The sequence below is a fragment of the Nicotiana tabacum genome, chromosome 19 (genome assembly GCF_000715075.1).
Source record: "Nicotiana tabacum cultivar K326 chromosome 19, ASM71507v2, whole genome shotgun sequence".
NCBI lineage: Eukaryota > Viridiplantae > Streptophyta > Magnoliopsida > Solanales > Solanaceae > Nicotiana > Nicotiana tabacum.
The window spans coordinates 97981504-98007802 of record NC_134098.1 but is presented as its reverse complement, the minus strand read 5'-3'; the positions used below and the strand labels follow the sequence as shown (position 1 = coordinate 98007802).

The window sequence follows — 26299 nt, the reverse complement described above, 5'->3', positions numbered from 1 at the left end:
GCGCCACGGAACCTGACAAAACTCATAAAATCCGATAACTCATTCAATTACGAGTCCAACCATACTAGTTTCACTCAAATCCGACTTCGAATCGATATTCAAAACTCAAAAATTTACATTATGAAACTTTAGGCCAAAACCCCCAATTTCCTCTTTAAAATTCACAATCCAATTACCAAAAATGAAGATAGATTCATGAAATATAACCAAAACCGAGTAGAGAACACTTACCCCAATTCATATGGTGAAAATTTCTTCAAGAATCGCCTCAATCCGAGCTCCATAGCTCCCAAAATAAAGAAAGAACCAAAACCCTCGATAATATAGCTTCTGCCCAGCGATTCCGCATTTGCGGACAATTCGTCGCATCTGCGACCATAGCTTTTGCGGTAAAACTTCGCTTCTATGAAAACAACTAACCTAGCCATCCCTTGCACCTGCGGTCTTTAAGTCGATTCTGCAATCGCGCTTCTGCGCACTTGAACCGCATCTGCGGTTGGGCAGGTGCGTCCAAGCACCCGCACCTGCGATCCTCACGCCCAGCTCCCCTTCACACTTCTGCGACTCCTCTGTCACTTCTGCGACCATCGCACCTACGAAACCAGTCGCAGGTGCGATCACACCAGAACCAGTAGCTTAGCAAAAACTCAAAAATGCAATGAAATGATCCGAACGTCGTTCGAAACTCACCCGAGTCCCTCGGGACCCCGTCCGAACATGCCAACAAGTTCCATAACACAATACGGACCTACTCGAGACCTCAAAACACACTAAACAACATCAAAACGATGAATTACACCTCAACTCGAAATCAATGAACTTTGAAACTTCAAACTTCCACAACCGATGCTGAAACCTATCAAATCACATCCGATTGACCTCAAATTTTGCACACACATCACATTCGACATTACAGACCTGCTCCAACTTCCGAAATCGGAATTCAACCCCGATATCAAAAAGTCCACTCCCGGTCAAACTTTCCAAAATTTTAACTTTCGCCATTTCAAGCCAAATTCAACCACGGACCTCCAAATCACAATCCGGACGCGCTCCTAAGTCCAAAACTACCCAACGGAGCTAATGAAACCATTAAAATTTCAATCCGAGGTCAAATGCTAAAAAAGCAAACTTGGTCAATTCTTTCAAATTTAAAGCTCCCTAATTGAGAATCATTCTTCCAAATCAGTCCCGAATAATCTGAAAACCAAAATCGATGATTCACACAAATCAAAATACATCATACGGAGCTACTCACGCCCGTAAACTACCGAGCGAAGTGCAAATGCTCAAAACAACCGGTCGGGTCATTACATTTTTTCTTTATTTTTCTCCCCTTTAGTTTCCGGATCTTAGAAAAGGCTTGAGATGAATCATGTGACTTGACCTAACTAGAAGAATTTAAAAAAATAAACCACTTTTTCAAACCTTTCATCATCCTAATAACAATTACGTATCTAATTAATGATTAACCATATTTTATTAGGTGGAAGATAACATACAAAACAAATAAAATATGGAACAACTCATCGGACCACTGCACCATTTTGAATTTACCAGTATTAAGTGATAAATGGAAGTAATAATACATATTAGTATGTAGGTGTTTGGACACTATTTGAGTTGAAGTTAGAAAAAAAAAGGTTTGTGTGAAAGTTGAAACTAATAACGATATATATACATAGGTACAAATTAGTTTTTTTTTTTTCAATAAATTAGAATACTCTTAATTAACACATTAACAAGAAAGTGATGCTCTCCACTCTAGTCAACAAATTTGAAATCTTGTTAAAAAATACCATTTGGCACGGCAGAATCTTGTCAATAAATACCTTCCTCAGTTGTTTCATTCCATGCAATTATTATTGTAACTTAACCTCATTAATTAAGAATTGAAGGAAGACAATCTTGTCTACTTAAATCAAACCTTTCCTATAAATTGGTTTAAACAATCCAAAAAACACTTAACAGCTGAATCGTGAAGAATGGATTGCTGGTCTGCTGAAAATGCTACCAATGCTTTTCTCAAAACGCTAAAAATGGTAAGTATATACTACGCGCAATATAATCTCTCCTCTCCTTTGTACTTATTTTTCTGAGTTTTAGCTAGTTTCTCTTCTGTAAAATAACAATAATACTTCTAATAACTATACCCCAATGCCAAAGTAAATCCGGATCAGCTATATGAATTCACACTATTTATGTCGTTTCTTTAAGTTCGTCCCACTTTAGTATACTCATAAATTTATTTTTAATTGTAAAAATTTCAGGGTGAAAGAGGAAAAGCGCCTGATGTAACAGAGTTCATATCCGCCATGGCAGCCGGAAATAATGCACAACTCATGGTGATGGCATGTTCCGGCCACCCTGGGTCTGCCCTACTAGGCTTAGTAGCGGCGGCTCATCAAACGGGTGGCCGGGTGATATGCATATTAGGTAGACAACAAGAAATGCATGCAGCTAAAAAAGCATTATTGGGAGACTCTGCAAATTTTGTTGAGTTTGTGATTGGTTCAGATGTCAAAACTTTATTGGCAAGTAATTACGAAGGAGCTGATTTTGTACTTATTGATTGTAAATTGGAGGATTTCCAACAAGTATTTGAAGCAGCACAACAAGGTGTTAGTACTGTTAAAGGTGCATTTATTGTAGGGTACAATGCCTTACATGAAGGTCCTAAGCTAGGTTTTGATCACAAGGGTTATTTTCTACCCATTGGAGAAGGGTTATTAGTTAGTAAAATTACTGTTTCGGAAGGTAAAAAGATTATTGGTGGAAAGAGGAGCCACTGGGTTGTTGAGGTTGATGAATGCACTGGGGAAGAGCATGTTTACAGGGTTTGTACCTCTCCAAATACAAAGTACTAGTACAACGTAACCTTAAGGTTTATGGCAAAATCCAGTAACTTTTTTTTAGTGGTGAAATTATCTAGGCAAAGCGAAACCTGGCTAGAACACAGGTATCGTGAAATTCTGTCGACCTATGAAGTACTAACAAATGTTGTAAATATACATCAGATTGCCATAGCTGTCTACTCTAGCCTTTGTAATTATCAAGAAGAGGTTGGAAAATTACTGTAACAGTACATGTTTATTTACTAGCTTTGAATGCATCTATTAGAATCTTGATTTTTTCCGTTTTACACATTAACAAAAGCACACAATGAGAAAGATAGATAAATAAATAAATAAAGGACAAATGATCACGAAATAAATAAATGTATGATAAGATTGTGACTGTCTCGTCTTCTCACTGTAAGAGAGTTAATTAAGTTCTACCCAGTAACTTAATTAGAAAAAAGTATAGCTTTAATTATGTTTCGTTATAAATTGTTAATCTTGGTCTAGTCCGAGATATCTTATGCGTTGTGTGATAACTGATATGCTAATATTTTTAGATTGTGTGCAAGGTTAAAAACACAGTCAGGTTTTCTTAGAATTTTGAATTAGATGTTCGGATTCTTTCATAGTAACTAATTTTAATATTTCTAGTAATGAGTCATTTATACTCAATTTTCTCCAAGAGAAAAACGAAATGCGGAAAAAAGAGAACAAATTAAATAAGGGAAAACTACATAGATGTACCCCAAAAAGACACTACTAGCTTACCAACAATTAGCTATTTTAGTCATGTTACCAAAAATCTGGGCAAAAAAAGATTTCTTTTTCAATGGGTAATATTAAAATTCCTTGAAAAAACATAGATGAGACAATATAAGAAATTTGAGGAAGATTGAAGGTGAATTGAACTAGTTTGGAGTGAAAATTCGTTACCAATAATATACAATATTAAAAAAAAGGCACAAAAGAATTTATTTTCAATGGATATGGTTAGAATTCGTCGAGAACAAATAGATGAGGCAATATATTAGATTTGAGTAAGATTGGAGGTGATTTGGATCGGTTTAATATCAAAATTCTTAGCTAAATTCAAGTTTAAAAAGTTCCTCTGCAACGCATGTATCAAGCATGTATTCACGCATGTATTTCAGACACAAGTATACATGGACATTCAAGAGATACATAGGGGATACACATATGATAAATAAGTGACACAAGTATACACAGAAGAAACTCAATGTGATACACATCTCATCTTCTTCTATTTTCATCTTTTACTTCGAATTTGACCCAAATTTAAATTGAAACCACTTCAAATCTCCACCAGTTTGTCCCAAAATTGAGTTTCAAATCCCTTGAGATGTACCCAATCTATTCTAATAATACCCGTCCGTAATAGATTTCAATTTTGGAAACCCGAAATTTTCAAATTCAAGCTCAAGCAAGCTTCAATGATTTTCGAAGTTTTAGCTAATCTTCTTCACTTTTTAAATTATTTTACTAAGTTATTGTATCTATACTTACATTTATGATTTTTATTTATCTATTTTCTAACTTTTATATTTGGATTTCTGTCATTAGCTTGCAGATTTAAATGCTTTTCAAATTCAAGCTCAAGCAACCTTCAATGGCTTTTTGGAGTTTTAGCTCATCTTCTTCACTTTTTAAATTATTTTATTAAGTTACTGTATCTATACTTACATTTATGATTTTCATTTATCTCTTTTCTAACTTTTATATTTGGATTTATGTCATTAGCTTGCAGATTGCTATTACCCATATTCGATTTAAGTCTCTCTTCATGCACGAGCAGATTGAAATAACCTACAAGTTATAATCTACCAGTAAAGAACATCCTAGAGTAAAAAAATGAGAGTGAAGAGAATTAATATAAACTGAAATATTTTTGGATTAAAATGACATTTGGGCTTTTTTAGTAGATATTTTATTTTGAGCTAGTTTTGGTTGAAATTGTTTATGGGATGACAATTTGGGTAGTTTTACCATATATACAGGGATCTTTATACAAATAGCCGGTCATATTTATTGTTTATTTTTTCTAGTCATATACATAGATTATACATTGACTATATACAATTATATACATATGATACATAAATTATGGATATATTATATATTTATCGGCTATTTTTAGTTTAGGTGGCTGGATGGACGACTATTTGGGTTAATTCTCCTTAAATATATTAAGATTCTGGATATACGAGAGGCCCCCCACTTCATAAAGCATTGTGAAAAGCCCAGTAAAGAAAAACTAAGAAACTTGCCACGAAAATAAGCCCAATCTTTTGACGATTTCTATCCAATGGATTCTCAAACAAATAGTCTACTCTACACACTGTCCATTAGTCTCGTACTCAGTATTCATCTCTTTGTGCCCTTAGGTCCATTAATTATTAGTGCGATCTTTCTCCTATTAAATAAATTAGAATGGTCTTGGCCTAAAGTTTTAGTAGATATCTGCTAGTTTGTTATCCCACTATACTACTACATTTCACATTTTCACTCACATCACAGGCAGTAGCCCAGTTCTACGATATCATTATGGGCTAATTTGGTTTAAACTAGTACTAACATTCTTATGCCATGAGTGAGAACTTGTACTAACATTACAGTGAAACCGGACGGTTATTTGTGTAAAGATCCCAAAAGCAACTACCTAAACCTACTCTTGGCTATTTGCTTAACCCCAAAATTTAGGAGAACTAAAGTTAAATGTACTACGAACAGAATAGGTTAAATTGACTCATTGCATTGGTTAGATATTGAATGTGCTAAAGTTGAGGTTGAGACAGAGTTCTAATTAATTCTAACATTACTCTTTTGTCTCCATTTAAGCAACTAATTAATAAAAAAATATTAACAGCTAGCGCCTAGCAGACGTGCAAGATATTAAAATTCGTACATTAAATAAATTCAACACTTAGCGTGGTCCGTAAACTGTTGCATTGTAAGTTCCTTAAAAATATTACTTTCTATATTGTCATAAGATTAAAATGCAGACTATAGAATAATATTTAATTAGGGTTCTGAAGGAGTGGTCGTTTTGTGAAAATCGTTGACATTTTGTGTAGAAATTAAATATTCTTAATTAGTAGATAGGTTAAATTGACTCATTGCATTGGTTATATATTGTGAAGATGAGTTTATCTAATTTTAGAGCGACTTTTTTGTACCATTAGTTAGTATTTTTAATAAAGTAAATATTTTAGATGACGATTACAAATCCTTCTCCTAGATATCATGATTTTTTTCTATTTGTCATTCATTATGACATTTTTAGGGTGTCGACACATTGTGAACATTGAAATATGAAAGCGAAGTGTCAAACTTCATAAACTATGTCGGAGTATTGTACTAATTTCTAATTAAGCCTTCACCTATCAGCATATTCTAGGCAAATATATTACCCATAAGATGTGATTCTTTTAGGGAGTAGAATTCATCAAATATTATATCCAACTTATATATGGATATTATGGCATCAATATTATTTTTCTTTTTTCTTTTTAAAAATATTGAGTATCAGAAAAATTATTGAAGGCAAGATCTGTTGGGAATAAACCCCCACAGAAATAATATCCATGGTACTAAAAGCGGAATAATAATGTAGCACCGAGATACGGTAATTAACAAGAATAAAAGAGTAACAACGACATCAAGATTTTTACGTGGAAAACCCTTTTGAATAAGGGAAAAAACCACGGCCCCGAGACGAGCAACTAATATCACTATAGCAAGGAATTTTATACTTTGTAGGTCCGAGTAAAATACTCCAAAGACCACTACAACACTCAAAAGAAATAATCCTCTTTTGATATTCCCACATCACTATAATATCGCTCACTCTATATTTTTCTCTACACAGTCTATTTCTCACAATGCCTGAGAAATACTCTCTGTAACTATTGTGTCGCTTCTCTTTCTGTGTAGTAAACTGAAGATGCCGAAACTCTCCTTTTATAGGAGAAATAGCCTACCTCTTCAACCAATCAGAATGAAGGATTGGTTGAAAAATTGCAATGTAAATTTTTTCTTTCTTCCGCCTAAGAAGTTTGACATTTTCCTTCTGCAGCCTACCTTATTTGACAATAAGAAAGAAAAGATGGGTGCCAATCAATTTCTTCCTTAATTTATGGGATGGACCCCACAAATCTCCCCTTCCAGTCTCATTCACCTGAAGGAGGTAGCATTATCTTCTAGTTTGAGTGCATGCCGATAAGTTCTTTGCATAGCTCGAACTTGTCTCTTGGTATCACCTTGGTCAATATATCAGCAGGATTTTCACTTGTGTGAATCTTTTTGACCTGTAAAGATTTGTTCTCCACCTGCTCACGAATCCAATGATATCTCATATCTATATGCTTTGTTCTTGCATGGTACATGGAGTTCTTGCTCAAGTCTATTGTACTTTGACTGTCATAATAGACGACATACTCCTTTTGATGCAATTCCAACTTTTGAAGAAACCGCTTGAGCCATACCATCTCCTTACCAGCTTCTGTAGCGGCAATGTACTCTGCTTCAGTTGTTGAAAGTGCAATACACTTCTGCAATTTAGACTGTCATGATATAGCTCCCCCTGAAAATGTAAACAAATATCCAGTAGTGAATTTTTTGTTATCAATGTCACCTGTCATATCAGCATCCGTATAGCCCTTCAAGAATGGATGAGATCCTCCAAAGCACAAACAATCTCCCGTGATACCTCTCAGGTACCTGAGCATCCACTTGACTGCTTCCCAATGTTCCTTTCCAGGATTTTCAAGGAATCTGCTAACAACACCAACTGTATTAGCAATATCATGTCTGGTACATACCATTGCATATATCAAGCTTCCGACTGCTGAAGAATAAGAAACTCTAGCCATGTTCCCTTTCTCCTCCACACTTGTAGGACACATCTTCTTGCTCAACTTTAGATGACTAGCAAGATGTGTGCTGACTGGATTAGCATTCTTCATGTTGAAGCATTCCAGTATACGTTCAATGTACTTCTCCTGAGACAGCCACAACTTTCTTCTTGTTCGCTCTCGAACTATCTTCATACCCAGAATTTGTTGTATTGGGCCCAAGTCCTTCATATCAAATGACTTGGACAAATCTCCCTTCAATTTTGCGATCGGCCCATTGTCTTTTCCTACAATTAACATGTCATTCACATACAACAACAATATAATAAAGTTATTTTCAGAAATATTTTTGAAGTATACACATGGATCAGAATATGTCTTGTGTAAGTTTGACTTTTTATGAATGAGTCAAACTTATGTACCACTGCCTTGATGCCTCATTCAACCCATAAAGACTCTTATTCTGTTTGCACACCATGTGTTTTCTTCCAGCTACTTCAAATCCTTCTGGTTGCTCAATATAGATCTCCTCTTCCAAATCTCCGTGAAGAAATATAGTTTTCACGTCCAACTGCTCTACTTCAAGATCTAGGCTAGCTGTTAAGCTCGAGATTGTTCGAATAGAAGTCATTTTGACAACATGTGAGAATATTTCGTCAAAATCAATACCTTTCTTCTGTTCGAAGCCTTTTACCACCAATCGAGCTTTGTATCTGACCAGCTTGCTATTTTCATCTTTCTTGAGTTTAAAGACCCACTTACATTTGAGTGGTCTTTTACCTTTTGGAAGTTCAACCAGCTTGTACGTGCCATTTTTTTTGCAAAGATTCCATCTCCTCTTGCATGGCTTTCATCCACTGGTTCTTTTCTGGATAGGACATCACCTCCTTAAGACTTTCTGGCTCCCCCTCATCACTGATGAGGACATACTCCGTGGAAGGGTACCTGCATGACTCTACCCTTGGCCTTTCTGATCTCCTCAGAGGTTGAGGTTGTTCTTCTCCGTGAGTGGGGTGATACACTTGCTCAACATCATCATCAAGTTGCTCCCCCTGCTCAATAACCTCACCAGGTTGCTCCCCCGGCTCGGCAACCTCGTCGGTCGTACTTTCTGCACTTGTGGGATTGTTAGAAGTAGAAGGAATAGTAACAAGGTTAGGAATTATACCATTCTTAGCATTCTCTGGCATATCATCAACAGTTCCAACTTCACTTTCTCGGAAGACTACATCTCTGCTTTTGATGACCTTCTTCTTTATAGGATCCCACAATCTGTATCTGAATTCTTCATTTCCATATTCGATAAATATGCAAGGAACAGAGTTATCATCCAGCGTTGTTCTCTGCTTCTTTGGTACATGTGCAAAAGCTCTGCAATCGAACACCTTCACATGCGAGTAGGACACCTTCTTGTTGGTCCAAACTCTCTCCGGGATGTCAAACGCCAACGGAACTGATGGACTCCTATTGATCAGGTAACAGGTTATCTGAACTGCTTCACCCTAGAATGACTTAGGCAGTTTAGCCATTCTAAGAATGCTTCTCACCTTCTCCACAATGGTGCGGTTCATCCTTTCGGCTACGCCATTGTATTGTGAGGTTTCAGGAACTGTCTTTTCATGTCTGATCCCATGGCTCGAACAATACTCTTCAAATTCCCTTGAAGTGTACTCACCTCCATTGTCACTTCGGAAACGTTTTAGCTTTTGGCATGTCTCCCTTTCCACCATAGCATGAAACTTGTGTAAAACTTGAAACACCTAATCTTTAGTTTTCAAAATATAAACCCATAATTTTCGTGAAGCATCATTAATAAAAGTAACAAAATATTTGTTACCGCCCATCGATTCAATTTCCATTGGACCACAAACATCAGAATATACCAAATCAAGTATATTCAATTTTCTTTCAGACGATGTCTGAAATGAGACTTTATGCTACTTACCAAATAAACAGTAGTCACAGGGTTTTACCGTTGTATCTTTGGCATAAGAAATGAGTGATTTCTTGGCAAGAATCTGCAATCCCTTCTCGCTCATATGTGTAACGACCCGACTTATCGTTTTAAGAATTTAAGCCTCGGTTGGCGGTATAAGGCCCTGAGCAGCTTTTTATTATGTGTATTGACTTGTGTGCGTGGTTGAATTCAGTTACCGGATAATTTGGAGTGATTTGGGATACTTGGTCCCCAAAACGAAAGCTTAAGTTTTAGGATTTTTACCGTAGTCAGAACTGTGTGAAGACGACTACGGAATGGAATTTTGATGATGTCAATAGCTCCGTATGGTGATTATGGACTTAGGAGCATGTCCGGAAAAATATTTGGAAATCCGTAGAGGAATTTGGCTTGAAATGGCGAAAGATGAATTTTTGGAAAGTTTGGCCGGGGGGTTGACTTTATATCGGGGTCGGAATCCGATTCTGAAAATTGGAATAGCTTCGTTATGTCAATTATGACTTGTGTGCAAAATTTGAAGTCATTCCGGATTGATTTTATACGTTTCGGCGCAAAATATAGAAGTTGGAAGATTTAAAAATTTATAATTTGATTCGATGCGCGATTCGTAATTTCGGCATTATTTGACATGGTTTGAAGCCTCGACTAAGTTCGTATTGTATTTTGGGACGTGTTGGTATATTTGGTTGAGGTTCCGAGGGCCTCGGGTTGATTTCGGAAGGTTAACGAATCAATTCGGACATGAAGATAAGCTGCTGGATTTTTCTGGGCAGCAACATGAACAGTGATTCGCAGAAGCATGAATAGTGATTCGCATATGCGTAAACAGTACCACAGGTGCATGAACAGTACCGCAGGTGCGTGAACAGTAACCGCAGGTGCGAATCTGGGCAGAATGTTAAGGACCAAAAATTGGTCGTTTTGCCATTTTCATTTTTGGATTTTTGGAGCTCGGATTTGGGCGATTCTGGAGGGTGTTTTCACAAGATTGTTTGGGGTAAGTGTTCTATATTCTAAAGTGTTTATATTTCATGAATCCATGATTATATTCATCATTTAATTCGGATTTAAATGGAACAAATCAAGATTTTTGTAAAAACTTCCAAAAACGAAAATTTAAGATTTGGAGGTTGAGTTGTTATCGGAATTTGATAAAATTGGTATGGTTGAACTCGTATCGGAATGGGTGTTCGGATTTCATGAAAAATATGTCGGGTTCCGAGGGGTGGGCCCCGCGTTGACTTTTATTGACTTTTTGAAATAAATTTTTAAGTCGACGCATTATTATCTGGAATTGTTTCCATTGAATTTTAGTGAAGTTATACAATTAATTTGGTTATATTTGAGCGGTCCGGAGGTCAATTCAAGCAAGAAGATAATTTTGGAATATCGGCATAACTTCAAAAAGGTAAGTGTCTTGCTTAACCTCGAGTGGGGGAATTTTCCCTTAGGCATTGAGTTCCCTTAGGCATTGAGTCTTATGTGTAATTTGTGTAATTGAAAACCATGTACGCGAGGTGACGAGTACGTACTTGGTTTATATGTGCAAATTTTATTGAGTTAAAGTCTTAAACATATTGTGTAGTAAATTGGATAATTGTTGGCATATATTTAATCATCTATTTGTCGTACCTAAATCCTTATTGTTGAATCTGTTGTTATATGATAATTTGATGTGATTGTTATTTGATTATTTATGAAATTCTGTGAATTTGCTAGTTTGATAATTATTGGAATTTAATTTCATTTTGGATTCTTTCCTCTGCAATTAATTAATTAAATGAGCTTAAGAAAAGGTGATTATATAATTATTGAAAAATTTAGAGTTAATGAAGGCTTTGCTTTATGTTGAGTAATTTATATCTCTATTAATTATTTTTGGGTGTTATATACATTGTGTGGAGCCTTGGGCTATTTATTGTGAAATTAATTAATTTTGTTATATCTTTGGAATTTGGTTGTGGCCATTGGGCAAATTGTGATATGAATTGATTTTTGTCATGTTGCCATGATCATTTCCCATGTAAATTGTTGTATTGTGTGAGTTATTATTTTGAGAAATTCTTGTGTTGTGTGAGTTATTATTTTGGGGAGATAAGGGTGGCATTTCACTGTTGATATTATGTGGGTATAAGGGTGACATTTCACTGTTATTGTGTTTGTTGGAATATTGTACGGGCGGAGCGATAAGGGTGGCTATAGGAGTGATAAGGGTGGCTATTGATATTGTCTGGGCGGAGCGATAAGGGTGGCTATAGGAGCGATAAGGGCGGCAATAGGAGTGATAAGGGTGGCTATTATCAGGGAGGATATATGATGATGTGGGGTTGTGGTGTTGATAATTTTCATGTGATGTTGTGATTTTCTTGTGTTTATTTTTATACCTTATGCAATTTGTCTTGTTTTTGGTAAATTGATAACAATCTGATTTATGTCGAACTTGAGAGCCTATGGCCATTGCCATGTGGATTATAAAATAAAATGTGGGCACGAGGTGCCGTGAGTAAATAATGAGGATATTTGGCACGTGAATTGTCCGTGCAGTTGTGATATGAAATGTGAGCACGAGATGTTGTGATGAAATGATAATGATAATTGGTACGTGAATTGTCCATGAAGTTATGATATGAAGTTAGGGCACGAGGTGCCGGGAAAATATGATGATTTAATTATGGGCACGAGGTGCCGTGAAAATATGAAAATAGGCTGAGACCCGTGTTTATGAAAAATATGAAAATGGGCTGAGACCCGTATTTTTTATGATTATGAAATGAGGTGTCACATGGTAACTTTTTAATTGAAATAATTATATTCAAAATATTTATTTGGAAGAATTTTTATTCAAAAAGAATTATATGAAAGAATTGTATTTGAAAGATATTTATTTGAGAAAATTATATTTGAAAAGATTTATTGAAAGAATTATATTTGAAAAGTAATTATTTGAGAAAATTATATCTGAAGGAGAGTTATCTGGAGGAATTATATGTGAAAGATATTTATTTGAAGAGCTTGATTTAATTGGGTATAATTGTATTTATTAATTGTTGAGTGATATTAATGATATTCTTGTTATCTGTTGTGCATATCACTGGGTGTTTTATCCAGCCCTTATTGTTATTGCTTCCTAATATTCTGTATATTATATTGCACAGGTTATTAAACTAGTGAGTGTCTTGACTGTACTTCGTCTCTACTCCACTGAGGTTAGTCTTGATACTTACTGGGTACCGACCGTGGTGTACTCATACTACACTTCTGCACATTTTTGTGCAGAGTCAGGTATTGGAGATATCGGACTTGAGCAGAGTTAAAGCGGGATCGTAAGTATTCAAGGTAGAGCTTTTTGCTCATCGCAGTCCCTTGGAGTCTTTTCATTTCATTGTACTGTTAATTTATAATCAAACAGTATTGTATATTCGGTCCCCGTGATCATTTTATTTATTCAGTTAGAGTTCGTGATTCAGTACTACCAGTCTTGGGAGGTTGTATATTCATATTTATTCCGCTGTTAGTTTTAGTTACTTATTCAATTAAAAAAAAAATGGCTTCAAAATGTAATTGAAATCGGCTTACCTAGTATTAGAGACTAGGTGCCATCATGACGCCTGTGGTGGGATTTTGGGTCGTGACAATATGACCCATTCTTTTATGCCATAAATTTGCAGAAATCTCATCTTGTGCCGCGTTCAATTCACCTTGGCATATTTTTGCATTTGTCATGTACAACATGCCATGAGCAACTCCCTTTGCAATCACCAATGATCCCTTGGTGAGTCTCCACTTTTGATTTGCAAAATAGTTCTCGTATCCATCTCGGTCTAAAGCAATTCCCAAGATCAAGTTCATCCGCAAATCAAGTACATGTCGCACGTCCTTCAGAACCAATGTGCACCCGACATTTGTCTTGATACAAATGTCACAAATCCCCGCAATCTTTGAGTAACTTGTGTTACCCATTCTCACAAGGCCGAAATCACCTACTACATATCTGCAAAAAAGATCTCTTACCGGTGTGACATGGTAAGATGCTGTTGCATCAATCACCCATTCCGACTCTGGACCTGATAAGTGTATGCATTACTCTTCCTGGTTTATACAGAGGACAACATTATCATTGTTTTGCACCATGGCAGTTGTGTTGTCGTCATTCTTCTGGCCACTAGTTTCACCTTTGCCCTTCCTTGGATTCGGGCAATCTCTTTTGAAGTGACCTGGTTGATCACAATTATAGTAATTTCTAGCTCTTAACTTGGATCGGTTCTTAGACTTCCCTCGAGCTCCGGATCTACCATAGTTGCTCGAAGTCCTTTGATAACTCCTGCCTTTATCTTCTGTGATGAGAGCATGTCCTTGATTTTCAGGCTTCTTTCTCATCTTCTCATTGAGTAAAAGAGCGGATGTGACATCTTTCAACTCAATGGTAGTCTTACCGTACAGGATGGTTGTTGCCATATTATCGTACGAAGATGGCAACGAGTTCAACAGCAAGATGGCTTTATCTTCTTCCTCGATTTTCAGTCCGAGATTGGCGAGCTGTGTGATTAGTTCGTTAAACACATTTAAATGTGACAAAATATTCGTACCTTCACCCATGTGTAGGGCGTATAGCTGCTTCTTGAGGTACAATTTATTTGTTAACGTTTTGGACATGTATAGGCTTTCCAACCTTGCCCAAATGCCACGTGTGGTATCTTCATCAATGATGTTATTTACCAAATCATCTGATAAGTGCAACCTGATTGCACTAGCAACCCTTTCATCCAAGTCAGCCCAATCCTCAGCTTTTATGGTATCAGGCATTTTGGCATCAGCATCTAGTACCTTGTGTAATCCTTGTTGGATGAGCAGATCTCTCATCCTTCTTTGTCATGTTGAGAAACCGCTATCTCCGTTAAATTTTGCTACCTGGTACTTTACTCCGGATATTTTTGTTTTTCACCGATTATAGTACTACCGACAGTGAATAGTATTTCTGTGAACGAACAGAACATGTGCTCTGATACCAGTTGTTGGGAATAAACCCTCACAGAAATAATATTCACGGTACTAAAAGCGGAATAATAATATAGCACCGAGATACGGTAATTAACAGGAATAAAAGAGTGACAATGACACCAAGATTTTTACGTGGAAAACCCTTTTGAATAAGGAAAAAAACTACGGCCTCGAGACGAGCAACTAATATCACTAAAGTAAGAAATTTTACACTTTGTAGGTCCGAGTAAAATTCTCCAAAGACCACTACAACACTCAAAAGAAATAATCCTCTTTTGATATTCTCACATTACTACAATATCGCTCACTCTCTATTTTTCTTTACACAATCTATTTCTCACAATGCCTGAGAAATAATCTCTGTAACTATTATGTTGCTTCTCTTTCTGTGTAGTAAAATGAAGAAGTCGAAGCTCTCCTTTTATAGGAGAAATAGCCTACCTCTTCAACCAATCAGAATGAAAGATTGGTTGAAAATTTGCAATGTAAATTTTTTCTTTCTTCCGCCTAAGAAGTTTGACATTTTTCTTCTGCAGCCTACCTTATTTGACAATAAGAAAGAAAAGATGGGTGCAAATCAATTTTTTTCTTAATTTATGGGATGGACTCCCACAAGATCTAGACATTTGATGTTAGAATTTCCTCTATTTTGATACTGCATCACTTCGTCATGTTTGAATAAGAAAGTACAGGAGTTGTCCTAGTACGTTTCTTTTTCTCTTTTGACGAGTTGTCCTTATCATTAACTAGTAGGGGGCTAGGGGCATATATGCTGGTTTGTTTGCTAAATTAGAATACGTCTTCATTAATTAATAATTAAAATTACTCCTCTGTTATAAAATAGTTAACAAGTTTCGTTTCTCTAAAGTAAAACTGCATGACCATATTTTAACATGTATTTTTTCTCGAGAAGAATTGCAAATAATTGTTGGACACCTAAATATTTATTTTCAAATATTAAATTGATCTAATTCGATTTAGCTTCAAAGATTAATTACATTGACTCTTGAGAAACGAAATATGACAGGTATTTTGAGACAGAAAGAGTAATTAACTTTATTCATGAATATTATTAGAAATATTTTATTAAATCATGATTAGAAAATTTAGTTTCCATCAATCAATTAAGCCTCATCAAGAGTGGGGTAATCTATATATGCGGAGCTAAATCCAAAATTTGCTAGATTGATTTAATTTATAATTGAGGAAACAAGTTGGTACTTTTTATTCACTACTAGAAAAATATAATTTTTCCAGGAAAATTTTTCACAGATATATTATCAGTGGCAGTTCCCACGGAAATATAAAAAAATTTAGTGGGAAATAAAAAAGTTTTCTTTTACCTTTTTTTTAAAAACGTTCCCACAGACTATAGGTGGGAACTAGTTGGCGCAAAAAAATACGTAATTTGTTTCCCACCGAATCTGTGGGAATGTCATTAAAAATAAAATTATTAAAATCTACCCAGTGAAACGGTGGGAACCTAAGATAAAAATTATTTTAATATTCCCGCCGATGCAGTGGGAAGCTCAAAATTTTGAATTCTTATATTTGGTCTAAAAATCCGCGAGCTTAAAAATTGTTTCACCAAAAAAATTAAATTTATATAAGACAATTCCCACAAATTTACCCAGTGAATCAGTGGGAAAGTATTTCCTATTACATTAGGTATACTCTTTATTTTTCTTCTCTTTTTTACTCTCATTCTCTCTCATTCTCTTCGCAGACCAGACTTTTCCCCCATTTTCGAAAATCGGTGAGCTTTCGGTAAGGCCTCTCTATCTCTCTCTCTCTCTCTCTCTCTCTCTCTCCCCTTTCTTTCTCCTTTTTCTAATTATACCCTAAATGCCTAAAAACCTAGGGTTCCAGTTTAAGTTGGTCCTTCTGTTGGTGCTAGCGGTGCAGGTTCCAAGATTGAGGAAGTTGATTAAAGTAGAGAATACTCGATTTAAGTTGAAAATCTAGTTGTAGTGGTCAATAAGAGATGTAGTTTTAGATGTATTTAATTTTTTGTCTATATTTTGTTGTTGTATCTGTGAAGGTTCAGTCTTTTGTCCTGTCGTTTGGGGTTGTGGTTACATGATAGTATCCTGTACATTTGCCCCTGTTGATAATGCGTTTTGCTTGAGTGATTCTTGAATTTTATTAAATTTAGCGGATTTTTACTGTCTTTATTTTCTGTCCTACTAGTAAGAAGGCAATGGCGAACTATATGATCTCAACTTGTGAAACACAGAATATCACAATGCGAAGAATTTTCCATCGATTTCTAAACTGATACAGGAGAGTTCAACAGAAGTTGGTATGGCTTGAATGCATACTATAACAGATTGAAGATAACATTCCAAATCTCCTAAATCTACCTTTTGTGTGTATGTAGTTGGGGTGTGACAATATTTATGTGCTGATTATGGTGTTAGTTCCGTCCAATTTCATGGCTTTTTGTCTGGCAAATTTAAGCTTTTAGGTTTCAAGACGTTTGCAGATTCTTGAATTTAGTTCTCTTTATTTTTCTGTCATTTAATTAGAACTACGGGGTTTGATTAAATAAGATATTAAGGACCAATGTAGTGAACTTTAATTTGCAGAAGTGTCACGCGGTATTGATATTTTAGCAGATTTCTATTGATTTTAGGTTACAACTCCATAGTTTTTGTTAATCGTGTAATAGTTTTAAACACTAGCTTCATTTCATTATTCTCTTCTGTTTAAGTAAATCAACAAAAATTCCTGGTGTTACCTCTCAATCTTGACTGTGTTTGACCTATTTAGTTTTGATGACATAAAATACTCTGTTATTTAAGCATCATCAATTGAAAAAGCAACAATGGAAGGGAAAACCTAGAATAGCAATACACTCTATTCAAGCTAGATTGCAAGAGAAGAGCACACTCTTTCTTAAAGTTATAAATTTTTTTTCTTCATCTTCTAGTTTTCGATACTCTTCCACTATTTTCTATGATAGTGGAAAAGTTGCTTTTCTATCCTTGTACATTAATAGTCATTTCTCCAAACAGTTTTCATAGAATATATGCTTACAAGTTTTCAACTTTTTTAAGTGACCGGGAAATGAAGATACAAAAGTATGAAAGAAGACAAAATCAGGTTATAAGTCTTGAGGTAACTTCATTTGCTAATCTTTAAGTTGGTTTCAGCTGTTAAATATAAGTTAAGTTGTTAAATTGCTAGAACAACTACATAAATTTATATTACTTTTACCTTGATAAAAAATCCTTTATTGTGAATATTATATCTATCCTCCAAGTTTAAATTTATTTATGGATGATAACCAATGTGTTAGAATCTTGGTTTGACTTTTTAAACTGATTTCAAGAACTTAATAGGAGCATTTCTATGAAAAAGTACTTTTCATTCATAGTAATTTGATCTAGAACCATAGCCTTTTCTTGACTTATAAAAAGACGAATAAAAGTGAGTTCTTTAAGGTATACTATTCATAATTAATTGTAAACTAAGTGAGTTTTTTAAGGTATATTATTCAAGATTAATTGTAAACTAACTTGAAATAAATAAATTGTTCTAAGTCTATTCATTTGTTTGTGTGTATTTGTGTACTAGATGGAACGTGAACATCATAGATGGATGTACGATAGGAATCATCCTAATCATTGCGGATTAAAAGAAGAATTTATTGAAGGTGTTAAAGGATTTATTGCTCATGCAAAAACACTTCCTGAATTTCGTAACGAAGGAACAATTAGGTATCCTCGTGTGAAATGCAAGTGTACAAAGTTGTTACAACCGGAAAATATTAAAGTTCATCTTTATGTGTGAACTGTTCATGGAGAGAACTATTGTAGTATTGGTGATGTTCATTTTCAAAATCTAGTTAGTGATGAGAGAAGTACACAAATGAAGAATAATGTTGAAAATTCTCGATTACATGAAATGGTGTCAGATGCTTTTGGTTTTTACCCAGGGGTTCAATCCCAACAAAATGTTGTTGAACCTCCCAATGATGAGGCAAAGCGCTTCTATGAATCATTAGAGTCGGCTAGTCGTCCACTCTATGAAGGCTCAAAGCACTCTGAGTTGTTTGTTGCAGTTAGATTACTAACTATTAAATCAGATTGGAATATTTTTCCAGCGGGCATGAATGCTATAATTGGGCTCATGAGTAAAGTTAGTCCAAACATTAACTTACCCAATGATTACTATAATGCAAAGAAATTGATTTCCAAGTTAGGACTGTTCTCAACAAAAATTGATTGTTGTGAAAATGGTTGTATGTTATATTATAAAGATGATGCGGCTCTAGAAGCGTGCAAATTTTGTGGACTGTCTCATTTTAAGGAAGTCACAAATGCCAAAGGTAAGAAAGTTGCAGTTAAGAAGATGCATTGCTTACCAATTATACCTAGATTAAAGAGGATGTATGTATTAATGAGTTCTGCTCCTCATATGAGATGGCACCATGAAAATAGAAGGCCGACTGGTGTTTTGTGTCATCCTTCGGATGGAGAAGCGTGGAAGCATTTTGATAGGATATTTTCAGACTTCGCTAATGAACCAAGAAACGTTAGTTTGGGTTTGTGTGCAGATGGATTCACTCCATTTTCTGTCTCTGCTGCACCATATTCATGTTGGCCAGTCTTTGTTATGCCATATAATCTTCTACCTGAAATGTGTATGACAAGTTCATATTTGTTCCTAACTTGCATAGTTCCGAGTCCAAGTAATCCAAAAGGTTCAATTGATATATATTTGCAGCCGTTGATTAATGATCTAAAATTATTGTGGCATGAAGGTGTTGAAACATACGACATATCAACTAAGCAAAACTTTAGATTGCGTGCTGCTTTGATGTGAACTATTAATGATTTTCTTGCGTATGGAATGTTGTCTGGGTGGTTGACTGCTGGAAAGTTAGCCTGCCCCTACTGTATAGAAGATACAAAAGCATTCACTTTGAGACATGGAGGTAAAAACACATGGTTTGACTGTTACCGGCGGTTATTGCCAACGGATCATGAGTTCAGGAGAAATACTAGTGCGTTTATGAAGAATCAAATAGATTATGATGAACCACCACCAACCTTGTCAGGTGAGGAAATTTAAGAGAGGGTTAAAGATTTACCTAAGGTAACGGAGTCTCCACCAGCTAGAATACCTGGTTATGGCCTTGATCATAATTGGACTAAACAAAGCATATTTTGGGAGTTACCTTATTGGAAGCATAATCTTCTTCGAGACATAGCACTTTAATTTTGAACACTCAAGGAGGTCAAACATGACTTTCAGTATAATTTTGAAGTTTCGTAGACATAGCACTTTAATTTGAGAATAGTTAACTGATTTTTTTGAAGTTTCATGGACATAATACTTTAATTTTGCTTTTTTCATGTGTTGTTTATCTCTTATGCATCAACCAAGAAAAGAAATTCTCTAGCAATAGCTATTGTACTTGTAAATATTTAATGATTTAGTGAAACAAATAAATTTTGTCCCTAGTGAAAAAATATAAAAATTTAACAAAATGAACTTACTGCATTAAATGGTATTTAACAGGAAAAGTCTTTTAAAAGACCAGTTACTCAAGATGAGGTATTTGAGTATACACATATGAAGAGCTAAAGGATGGAACAAAGACAACTTGGATCGAGCCACGAACCGAGACAGCCTATGTAATATTTCAAGTTACTTTTTAATATTTTTCATTGATTAAATTTGTTCATATAATAGTTGTAACTTTTTTGCAGAATACTTTCAAACAATCCTTGGAGGAGTTCATTCAAAGCCAACTAACTGATGATCAAGGAAATCTAATCCAACCATCCCAGGAGAATTATATGGACTTGTGGATTAAGGCAACTGGTGGCGTACATAAGGGAAGAGTTTACGGCCTTGTATCAAAGTTTAGTTCTAGTCGTCGGTCTTTTGGATCTGGTGGCTCTTCTTCCTCAAGGTCCTCGATTAATCAGGATGAGTTTGAGCTATTGAATAGAAGAATAGAAGAGAACACTGAGTTGTATGCACATGAAAAGTCTGCGCGGGAGGATGAGGCAAAGCGAAGGGAGGAAGAAGATAGGCGGGGGGAGGAAGAGGAGAGGCGGAGGGAGGAAGAAATGAGGCGAAATGATGCTGCATTTACACGTGTCACTGGTGACGTTGAAATCCTCAAGGCCCAGCTAAACTCCCTCTTAGCATCTGGTGCATTTCCTCTACCACGTTCTCCATCGCGCTCTAACAAGACTAAGGAGTGGTTTCTTTTATTAATCTGATTTTGGGTGGGACTATGGTGTTGGATATTATGTATCAATTGGATAAGATTGAATGTTGAATTTCTTATTTGAATGCTTAGTTGCATTATTGGTTTCTAGTATTTTCAATTTTGGTTGGTTGTTAATTAATGAAATGGATCGGAAGATGCTGAATTTTGTGTGAATGTTTAATTGTATTTAGGTTGTTGGTGGTTGTATGTTTTGTTTGGCAGGTGGTGCAGTATAAAAAGCAGCATTGTGCACAAAAATAATTTTCAGATTTCCCACGGCATTCCCACTGAATCAGTGGGAAGGTTCGTCACTTTAGTTATAGAACTTGCATATTTCCCCACTGATATCGGTGGGAAAGTTCATTTGTTTTTCAGAATTTGCATTTATCCCACTGATATCGATGAAAAAGTTCATACTTTTATTTTCAGAATTTACATGTTTCACACGGATATCGATGGGAAAGTTCATACTTTATTTTTCAGAATTTGCATATTTCCCACGGTTGTCAGTGGGCAAGTTCATACTTTATTTTCAGATCCCCATGCATTTTTTCCATCACTTCCCTGGCTAATGTATTAAAATTAATAAAAATTACTAATAATATTTCTCACTGATTGTTGGCGGGAAACTTCATTATTTTTTCCTATTAAATATTCGCTGGGAAAACCGTGGGAAATTTTTCACCTCTTCTCTGGGAAGATATTTCCGACTAAGCGTTTTCCTGGTGATCCGTTTCAGTGGGAGTGCGGTGTGAAAACTCGATTTTCCCCCAGTTTCCCACTGATTTCGCCGTGGGAAAACCCATGTGTTTCTAATAGTGATTATTCCCTTGTGCGATAACTTTCCACTTGATCGAAATGCTTACTTTAATATTTATTCAGTCGGTTCCTTCTACTATCTCCGTTCACGAAAATTATTTGTCATATATACGCATTCTTTTCTAATTTAATTTGGCATTTTGCCTGTTTTTTCCTTCAACATATGAGAAGTATTGTTAAGTATATAATTTTAGCAATACTAAGAAAGTACTATGTTTATCTTTCTTTTTTTCTTCCTCCAACAAATTAATACTTAGTATTGATTTTGTATTCCGCCCCTTACAAGCGTGAGAATATAATTACACACTTTGTCTAACTCAATGAAGTATCATTTGGTAGAAAAATGAAGGAGTTTCAAAGCTTTACCATGTAAGAGCCGATAGTTGCTATTTTCTCGTTAAATTGCTCTTTTCTTCCCTTTTTAAGGTTTCGTACGTTCACATGTAAGTACATAATACACGAATCTTTCACTAGATTACATATGCATCACCAGAAAAGTTAAGTACGATGACTTTTATGCAGAAATTATTTAAACCAAATACTGCTCCTACTATTTTATATATCCTTCTGTATATACAAAAAAAAGAGGAAATTAACTGTTTCGTATTTGAGCTCCTCATCATGTTAATCACACCCAATTAAATAGGACTTATTCATCGTCGAAACACATGCTCTTCACTTGAGCCTCGATCAACATGACTAATCCAACGCTTGGGAATTTTTGTGGAGTACTTCAGATTTCCATCATTGCTTGCTATATAAGCAATCTCTAATCCATTTCCAACTGGAACTGTTACTGCTCTTATAGCACGTACTTTTGGCGTCAAGGACCCCTTTCCAGCTGAATTTAGTGCTACTTATTATATTATTCCCTTTGCTTTCACTTTTACATACTAAAATTGCTCCATGTTGGTTCAGTTTAACACTATTGAAAGCTCTAGTAAAGTCTTTTGTCCAATCATCAACAACAAGAAAATCAACCCTACTCAGCTTTGATCTAATTATCTCCTCCACATGTTCTCCCACCACGACTTCCGGCAAGGACACGTCGCGCGATAATTTTTGCATGGCACTGACGTATTCTACTCTGGACGCTTCGTCCCTTACGACGCATACGTGCCTTCCATGCGTGTGATTCGCGGCGATGGCTAGACCGGGTGGAAATATCATAATTAAGTAAATAAAAGTGTATTTTCTCTAATATTTTAAAGTTTTAAATAAGTGGTCACACAATTTAACATGATATCAGGCAAAGGTCATGGAATCAAATCTTCCCACTACCCATAATAACGAGGGACGAAGCTATGTAACTGACCAACCTTCGCTGAAATATTATTTTTAAAATATGTAGTACTTGTTATTGATTAAAAATAGACTTTGAACACCCTTACATAGCCCACTGGCAAAGGGTGTTCAAAATTTGAACACTCTTGTTGAATTTCCTGACTTCGACTCATAATAACATATTATAAGTAAATAAATAAAAGCGTATTTTCTAACCGTCTAAGCTTTCACACGATTTATTACCTATGCTCGTTGTGATATTTGCTTCGCCATTTTCATCTTTCTTCCATGTTTCAACTATTAGTTTTGCATTGTACCCTCCAGCCATGGCTGCCAAAAATTCTGCAGCGCTGGTTTTACTTGATATCTCACACTGCATATGATTGTAATCCCCAGAACAAATTTGAAGGAAAAAGGTTAAAAGGTACGCACGTAAGTAGAGACAAATTAATAGAAGTATAAACTGTTATTGCTCACCGTTTGTATAGGGTCAAGATATGCTTTAGAAGCTGTTTCTGGAGACCAAACTAATGTCATCTCTGCTTCTACTTCTTCTTCTTCTCTGATGATGCTTTCCTTTCAGTAATGGTGGATTAAATGTACAAGAAGTGTTTGGTTGCTTTTAAATAAAAACTAGAGATAATATTTAAGGGGTTCTGAGAAACAGTTTTTTCTCTACTTTCTTGAAAACCGTTGGGGTTTTATATCCACAACACCAACCTGCCTTAGTAGCTAGTCAATGAGTTAATCTAATTTCTTGAACTGTCTTTTTCTACCAATAGTTACGTATACGATAGAAATTGATTTCGGCCTTAGTACGATAGATCGAGGTCAAAACATAATGGATCGAAGAAAGATTTTGTAATATCGAGATGGGTTTCGAAGATGGTATGAACGAGCTTCAGATTTCAGGTATAAGTCAAACACTTAGTTCGAAGTCATTATCGAGCTCGGGTCCGAATCGAACTATGATGAGATGATTTCGAACTTAAGGGGCAGAGGCCAACCGATACCGAGCCTGAATCATCACCTGATTCCGAGTCCACATCGAGCTCTAGAAGCAATACCGACCAGCACCGAGGCCGATCGAGCTCGAGCTCACAGACAAGAGCCGTTGCAAATACACTAAGCGAGAAAATCTCGGCGGAAATTAGGAAAAAGCTGATTTATCATGGGTTCTCGACTATGTATCTTTGATTATATCTAAAGTAGGATCCTCCACGATAAATAGGATGACTACATTTCTGTAGAGGGCAGTTCTTTGGCTTACATTGTAAATTCAAGCACCATACACTCCTATATTGAAGAGTTATTCTCATAAATTGATTCATCTTGCTTAGTCCTAAAAATAATCTTCTCTCCAACCTTGTTTATTTGGAATCTGTATTTGAGATTTCTATTTATCATTACAATTTGTATTAAGCTATACCACATATCCTTAGAACTACGTACAAATTAAACTCTATCCGTTTTTCGGGTAAACAATTTGGCGCCCATTGTGGGGCTAAGGATAACAATGGTTATTTGATACGAATCTGCAAAAATACACCATGTTGCGCTTGTTTCTGAAAGTATCTTGGATTTTGGATTAGCAACGACTAACTACCAATCGAATAGACTTACCTATCGATAACGAAACTGGTCTTCAAGATGAGAATAACAACTTGACGCCCAGTACCGAAAGATCACTTGTCAACGCCGTTGGAGCTCGGATCGGAGTGCCGATAGATATCAATTTGCATATGGCCATTGAGGCGAACCTACATTCTAAACCTGAAAATAGCATTCATGGTGGCACTCGGTCTGCAGCTTGAGACACCCATAATATTGAGGAAATAGGCGTTAGCTTGCGTATGATTTTTGAAATGTTGCAAGCCCAACAGGTAGCGATAGCTCAGTTGCAGAGCCAAACCCAGCTACCAAGCAGGCCGGAGCCCAGTCCACCTCGAGAAATTTTCCACAGAACGGAGCCAGCCATAGTGAGGTCAAATGAGCAAGAATCGGGGACTACTCCCGAAATTGCTAAAATACTCTAGGAGCTCACAAAGCGGGTCGAAGCCAACGATAAAAAAGTAGAAACATATAATTCCAGGGTCGAGATACCGGGGGCTCCACCAATGATAAAAGGGTTGGATTCCAAAAAATTCGTGCAAAAGCCTTTTCCCTCAGGCGCAGCCCCAAAACCAATCCCCAAAAATTTCGTATGCCCGAAATTCTCAAATATAACGGAACGACCGATCCCAACGAACACATCACCTCTTACACGTGTGCCATCAAGGAAAATGATTTGGAGGACGATGCAATCGAATCTGTGTTGTTAAAAAAATTTGGAGAGACCCTCTCGAAGGGAGCAATGATTTGGTATCACAACTTACCACCGAATTCGATCGACTCATTTGCCATGTTAGCAGATTCTTTCGTAAAGGCACATGCCGTGGCCATAAAGATCGCAGCGAGGAAATCAGACCTTTTTAAGGTAAGACAAAAGGATAACGAGATGCTAAGGGAGTTCGTATCTCATTTTCAAATAGAACGAATGGATCTGCAACCAGTCACAGACGATTGGGTTGTTCAGGCTTTCACTCAAGGTTTGAACGAAGGAAGTTTGACGGCATCACGGCGGCTGAAGCACAACCTGATCGAGTACCCAGCTATCACTTGGGCCGATGTGCACAATCGGTACCAATCAAAAATTAGAGTCGAAGATAATCAGTTGAGGGCTAAACCCGCTGCTCGAAGGGATATCAATCAAGAACAAGGTCCGATTAGGGACCGATACCGATCGTATAGTGGAAACCACGGAATCAATAAATCGAGACATAACCCTGGACAAAGCAACAAAAGAAGTGATGGAGGTCAAGGGTCTCGGGGGCTGACGGATAGAAGTGGGTTTGACAGGCCTACCGGATCTAAGGAAGCACCTCGGCTATCGGAGTATAACATTGATGCATCCGCCATCGTGTCAGCTATCGGACGCATCAAAGATACTAAATGGCCTCGACCCATGAAGACCGATCCTGCCCAAAGTAATCCCAATCAAATATGTGAATATCATGGCATACATGACCATAGAACGGAAGATTGTAGGCAACTAAGAGAGGAGGTAGCCCAGTTATTCAATAAAGGGCACCTTCGAGAATTTTTAAGTGACAGGGCGAAGAACCATTTCAAAACAGGGATTTTTGCAAACAAAACGAACAAGAAGAACCACAGAACGTCATCCACATGATCATCGGCGACGTTGATACCCCTCAAGGGCCGGTGCTTAAACGTACTAAGACATTGATTGTGAGGGAAA

The 26299-nt window shown here is 36.2% G+C and overlaps 2 protein-coding genes across 2 annotated transcripts; one reads left to right on the top strand and one right to left on the bottom strand.

Annotated features, from left to right (window-relative positions):
- The first annotated feature begins 1871 nt into the window (after window positions 1-1871).
- On the top strand, window positions 1872-3142 carry LOC107805132 (uncharacterized). Its single transcript, XM_016629123.2, has 2 exons — window positions 1872-2042; window positions 2271-3142. The coding sequence occupies exons 1-2, from the start codon at window positions 1986-1988 to the stop codon at window positions 2865-2867; spliced, it is 654 nt and encodes a 217-aa protein (XP_016484609.1). The 5' UTR covers window positions 1872-1985; the 3' UTR covers window positions 2868-3142.
- A 19228-nt stretch (window positions 3143-22370) lies between these two features.
- On the bottom strand, window positions 22371-23538 carry LOC107805131 (uncharacterized). The gene is made up of 4 exons (XM_075239235.1): window positions 23479-23538; window positions 23245-23374; window positions 22608-22865; window positions 22371-22558 (listed from the first exon to the last, which is right to left on the bottom strand). Exons 1-4 carry the CDS (start codon window positions 23536-23538, stop codon window positions 22371-22373), a joined length of 636 nt encoding a protein of 211 aa, XP_075095336.1.
- Between the last annotated feature and the right edge of the window lie 2761 nt (window positions 23539-26299).

Excerpts from the sequence above, each read along its gene's own strand:
- LOC107805132 (XM_016629123.2), top strand. The coding sequence starts at position 1,986 with ATGGATTGCTGGTCTGCTGAAAATGCTACCAATGCTTTTCTCAAAACG. Across the intron at positions 2,043-2,270 it reads TTCTCAAAACGCTAAAAATG|GGTGAAAGAGGAAAAGCGCC; the intron begins GTAAGTATATAC and ends TAAAAATTTCAG.
- LOC107805131 (XM_075239235.1), bottom strand. The coding sequence starts at position 23,538 with ATGACATTAGTTTGGTCTCCAGAAACAGCTTCTAAAGCATATCTTGAC. Across the intron at positions 23,375-23,478 it reads ATCTTGACCCTATACAAACG|TGTGAGATATCAAGTAAAAC; the intron begins GTGAGCAATAAC and ends AATCATATGCAG. Across the intron at positions 22,559-22,607 it reads ACATGGAGCAATTTTAGTAT|CTGGAAAGGGGTCCTTGACG; the intron begins GTAAAAGTGAAA and ends CACTAAATTCAG.